Consider the following 5,386-nt stretch of genomic DNA (forward strand, 5'->3'; position numbering starts at 1 on the left):
CAGGAGAGTCCAGGTCAGACTCGCCCCCAGCCCTCCACACTCCCCTGGCAGCGCCGCCTTCTCAGCGTCTCCTTTCAAACCCATGTTCTTGATGACCTCCCCCGGGGTCACTTCACTTTGACACAGATTTGGGACCCCACTCCCAGTGCTCACCTGGTAGGGGAGAGACCATGGGAGAGCCGTGGAAGGGGTGGTATCGGTGAGGGGCCGAGCCTCATAATGCCCGTAAACTCCGCGCATCTTGGCTCTAAAATCCTGATGAAGAGAGATTCAGGTGGGTTAGATTCAATCGGGAAACAAAACTAGGAGTGGGAAGGGAAGATGGTGGGGACAAGGAGGTCCGGGTTGAGCTCACACTGCGGAGCCTCTACCTGCACCGACCTACCTGGGAGGCTCCTGTTCTTTTTAACAGCACAGTAAGTAGGCATTATCATCCTGTCTACAGATGGGGAAACTGAGGCCCAAAGAGGCTAGGTAACATGTCTATAGTTACACAGGAAAATTAGAGACCACTCTTACCCCTAAAGGAATATCATAAAGATGAGTGAATGCACAGGAGCCCATCCGATCTGCCTCTAACACCATATGGTAGTTTTAAAGCTTATCTACAAATTCTTTGACACTTTTCTCATCAGGAGCTGGAATATACTCCTCCCCTTATGTAGCCTTAGTGTACATTCCTCACTGATAAGGAATAGAATGTATTAGAAGCAATGACACTAAGTTACTTCTAAGGTTAGGTCAGAATAGGTGATACCGTTTCTGCCTGGCTCTGTCTATGAACCAGCAGCCATTCTGTGAGGCAGCCCATGCCACACAGAGAGGCCACGGGTGGGTATTTGGGCTGCAGACTCCAGTGAGGACTCAAACAGGGTGGGCTTTGTGGGCGTGTGGCTCTTCCTGCAGTAGTCCAGCACCCTGAGTTCAGAAGGAACCCTCTGTTGCTGTCGTGAAAATCATAATAATTGCTGAACAGCGGGCCCTCATTTTCACTTTACACTGAGCTCTGCAAATCACATGGCCTGTGCTGTACCTAAATGACAGCCATCATCTACAGAAGTGAGAAAACCTTTGAAAAGGCTCCAGCCCCAGCTACTGACTCACCGAAAACCAATGAAAGACCCAAGGGAGGACCATGCAGCTGATCCCGTCAACTCCTGAACCACAAACGGTAATTGGGACAAGTCGCTGGTGTATTGCACCACGAGGTGTGGCACTGTGTGTGTTATAGGTCACTCTGTACACGGTGCACACTAGATTTTCATCAGCTCAGATGGCGTAACAAGCACCTCATCTACATCCAAACAATAGCAAACATCAGCCTGGGGAGGCCTGTTGTCATTGTTGATTCATTTGTTTGTTTTTAAAAGCAGAATGATAATAGACACAGAGCTATTCCAGACAGTGCTCAGAAATTCCTCACCTCTGGATTAGGCACCCAGGGGCAGATGTTTAAAACGGCGCATCAGAATGAGACTTCAACATTATCAACATTGCAAAATGTTGCCAACAAAACTGCTTATGTCAAGACAGAATCTAAATCGAATTCAGCCCCACGTCACCACCAAACAGAAGATGGGGCATTTGTGACCTACCTCCAGGTCTCTTTCCAGGTCATAGTTCTCCAGGGTCTGGAAGGCACTAGAATACACCTCCACTGCTTTGGCATGGAAGACCATCTCGATGGTTACAAAGTCTAAAAAAATTTTCTATAGGGAGAGAAGCCCGAAGCATATAACACTGTCAGAAGGAGAGTCTGGGGTCACCTCCTCTAAGGACAAATTAGGGGGCTGGGTGGAAGGCTCAGCTGTCCTTATGGGGACAGATCTTAGGTCAATATCTTATTTTTAATTTATGTTTATTTGAACAGATAATACATTTCCATTCAAAAGCTGCTTTGCCCAAGGATTGTTCTAGAAACACAGATTTGTTTCTCAGCAAGGACTTTCTGAGGGGTGTCCTTTGCTCAGCTGTCAACCTGGGCTCATCCACTCAGCCCTCGCTTCTCTCATTTGGAGGAATGTTTGCAGGTGTTTGCAGATTGATGGCTCCAAACCTTCAGCCTCTGTCACACATCGGCTGTGAGTGACTCTTCCGAGAGAGGGAGGGGTTGCTGTTGGTGGACATCACTCTGCTGAGAGGCCCTGCATCCTGATGAGTTAGCTTGTCAAAACGTAATTAGTGACAGAGATGTTGGCTTCTTTTGATCAGATGCTTAGGCTTGGCTTGTAAAGCTGCACGTTCAGCCCCAGTGGGGGCTCTTACTATGAGGGGGGGGCTAGCACAAGCTCCTACTGTGTGCAGGGGTCTAGCACAAGCTCCTACTGTACAGAGCCCTAAGAGCCCTAATACTACACAGGTTTAGTGTCAGGGGAGGAGCCTGCAGTTTGAAAACACACTACTTCAGGTAAATGAGAAGCACCTGAGGGAGGTGGGCCAAAGAAAGCCCACAAGGCAGCCTGGGAGGAGAACGAGAGCAGCCCAAGACTGAAGGGACTCCGGGCTTCTGCCTCCTCCTCTCCTGTGCCTGGGAGGCAGTGCCAGTGAGAGCGCTGTGAATCCAGAGGTGGGGTCAAGGCCGCATCCTGCCATTACTGGCACGGGGCCTGAGGAATGACTTATCCTCTCTGGCCTCAATTTATTCATCTGTACCAGAGGGACAGGTGGCCCCAGTTCACAGAGCCCCACAAGATTCAGTTAGCTCTCAGTCTGTGCTCCCTGCATCAGCACCAGCCCTACCCAGGAGCTTGTCAGAAATGGCAATTCTCCAGCCCACCCAGACCTGCCAGATGGGAATCCAGGGCAGGCCCATCAATCTGCATTTTAAAGAGCCCTCCAGGTGACTTCTGATGCACGCTCAGGTAGGTGAACCCCGGTATTATTTGCATTCTTTTATGGAACTATTTTGGAAATACGATCATTTTATTAGAAGTGTGACCTAAAACCAATATGGTGGTAATCATTATTTTAAGTTCTGATTTTTATCGCTTAAAATTCGGAGGGGTTTTTAGGGATGGTTTGGATAAGTGTCTCTTACAGAGTTAACTCCAGAAGTTGAAAAATCACCTGGTGGTTGTAGATCCTGCCTGAAACACAGATGCTCGAGTACTGATTACCACTGTTTCGCTCACTAGTGCATTTCTTCATTTATTTGTGCATTTCCCAAATATTTACTGAGTCTGTTAAGTGCCAGGCCCTGGACCTGGTGCCCAGGACCTAGCAGGGGACACGACAGGCAGAGGGCCTGCCCTGCGGACATGCAGTGTGGGAGGCAATCGTGGAACAGCGAGTTCCTCACGCCCTGACAAATGGCATACAGCATGGCGGAGGCCTGTGACAGCTCCTTGAGGTGTCAACTCCTTGACACAGGGAACTTGCTTTGCTGACTGTGATGTTCTCAGCCTCAGGCATAGCTCCTGGCACATAGTAGGTGTGTAGTCAACATTTGTTAGATTAACAAGCGAATTAAAGATACAATTAATACTAACTGCCCCCAGAGGGAAGAGAGAAAAGTGTATTAATAATGGGGCTGGACCAGTCTGGGGGTCCACGTGAGGAACGAAGAGTGTTAACTCACTGTAAAGTAAGGGCAGAGCCTTCTTGGCAGAAGGCACAGCCTGTGCAAAGACCCTGAGGTACCAAGGGGCTTGGTGCACTTGAGCTTGGAGTGGCACGTCCACAATGAGGCTGAAGGGCTGATCTGGAGCTTTGGAAGCCTTGGGGAGGACTTCGGCCTTTATCCTTGGAACTGAAGCCATGGGAGTGTGTGAAACTCAGGAGCGACATTGGAGCCGCCTTTTGTGAGATCCTTGGGGCTGTAATTTGGAAAATAGACTAGAGGGTTCATGTGGGTGTAGGGGTCTGTGTGATCAGCTTGTTTTTCAAGACCCCAATGCGCTGAGGCCCTTTTGTGAGAGCTGGGCTCTGGGCCCAGGGCCCTGGGCTGTGTCGGGGTGGTGTCCGGGTGGAAGGTGGGTGGGGCCCGTGCATTTAGAGCTTCATGGAGGAGGGAGGAAGTGGGCAGTCAGGGCAAGTTCTGTGGATTCCTGGTGTGGAAAGGAAGGGGGCTGGGGAAAGAAACTGCCAGGTTCTCCTGGTGGGGAGCTGGGCCTGGGTGTTGAGAGGGCAGGGCTGCCGAATGCTGGATTCCCCGGATGCCAGCTGTGCGGACAGCTGCCCCGAGCAGCCGGCCTCTTACCCTCGTGGCCAGGGTTAGGCTGGGATTAACTGTGCCGGGAGCGGAGTAGGTACAAGCTCAGATGCACAGTCACATGCTCACACACACATACGCACTCTCACACAGGAGACACACATGGACTCACACACAAGTGCACACACACAGGCACGCACGAGGCGGCCCCCAGTACCTCTCGCACAGGGCCCACCACCCCTACCTGTAGGTCCTTTAGCTTCTGCTTCTGGAAAGCATCGACTGTCTCCTCTAGCTGCTGGGTGGTGTGGCTGGCGTCCACCGAGGCCCTCTGCACGCTAGTCTCTGCCTGCCCCGGAGATAGAAAGTCTCAGGTGTACATCCATTCTGGATCATTCTCTGTCTCCTCGCCCTGCCTGTGGGCCAGCTCTCCTGACTCATGGGTGTCTTTTGCCAATTTGGTCATCAAAGGAATGGCCAAGTAGGACCATGGCTAAAGGGGCAGGTGCTGCTTAGACAGACTTGCTTGCTAGCTGTGTGACTTCAAGCAAATCACTTAACCTCTCTGAGCCTCAAATTCCTTGACTGTAAACGGGAGACAATTATGAGACCTGCTTTACAGGGTTCTAAGAATTAAACAATGGGCATCCACTGAGCTATTATTATAACAGGTGCTCTACATTAGACAATAATTCATTCCAGCATGTGGAACGTTCTTAGGTAATTAACTAATTTCTTGGTTCCTTTGATCGACATCTGTATGACCCGACTTTATACAGGCACGCTGAAACCTGGTTTTTAGAGTTGAGCGCCCTCAGCTGAGTTCTGGGTTTGCCCTGTTAACTCACTGTGTGGCCTTGGGCAAGTCACCTTCCTTAGCCTGAGTTTCCTTATCTAGAAGTGCCTACCTGGTGTGAGTGTTACATAGGTAACCTGAGAAGGGGTGGAGGTGAATGCTGACCTGTCAAATAGTGTCAAGGGTGGAACAGAACCCAGAGTTCCTGGCCCCCAGTGTCTGTCCCCCCACTCCTGACTCCCATCCTGAGCTCAGAGCCCAGCACACACCTGCCTAAGGAAAAGCTTACCTCGCCGTTTTGTGAGGTCATTCATTACCTGCGTGCAATTCTACCTTCCCCAGACAGACATGTGGCCCTCACCTGGGACTGAGGTGCTGTTAAGGAGCCAGGTAAACTAGCCACCCACACCAGAGGGTGCCCGTGACAAAGGGCCACCTGG

At 50.7% G+C, this 5,386-nt stretch overlaps 1 protein-coding gene across 1 annotated transcript in view; it reads right to left on the minus strand.

Annotated features, from left to right (window-relative positions):
• FAM92B (family with sequence similarity 92 member B) overlaps positions 1-5,386 on the minus strand; it is a 10,208-nt gene that overhangs the window by 843 nt on the left and 3,979 nt on the right. Inside the window, exons 5-8 of the mRNA XM_006926877.1 lie at positions 5,308-5,313; positions 4,395-4,499; positions 1,596-1,709; positions 154-255 (exon numbers count right to left, since the gene is read on the minus strand). Coding sequence (XP_006926939.1) covers positions 154-255; positions 1,596-1,709; positions 4,395-4,499; positions 5,308-5,313 — 327 coding nt within the window. The remainder of the gene's footprint in view (positions 1-153; positions 256-1,595; positions 1,710-4,394; positions 4,500-5,307; positions 5,314-5,386) is intronic.

This window comes from Pteropus alecto, unplaced genomic scaffold, assembly GCF_000325575.1.
Source record: "Pteropus alecto unplaced genomic scaffold, ASM32557v1 scaffold7, whole genome shotgun sequence".
NCBI lineage: Eukaryota > Metazoa > Chordata > Mammalia > Chiroptera > Pteropodidae > Pteropus > Pteropus alecto.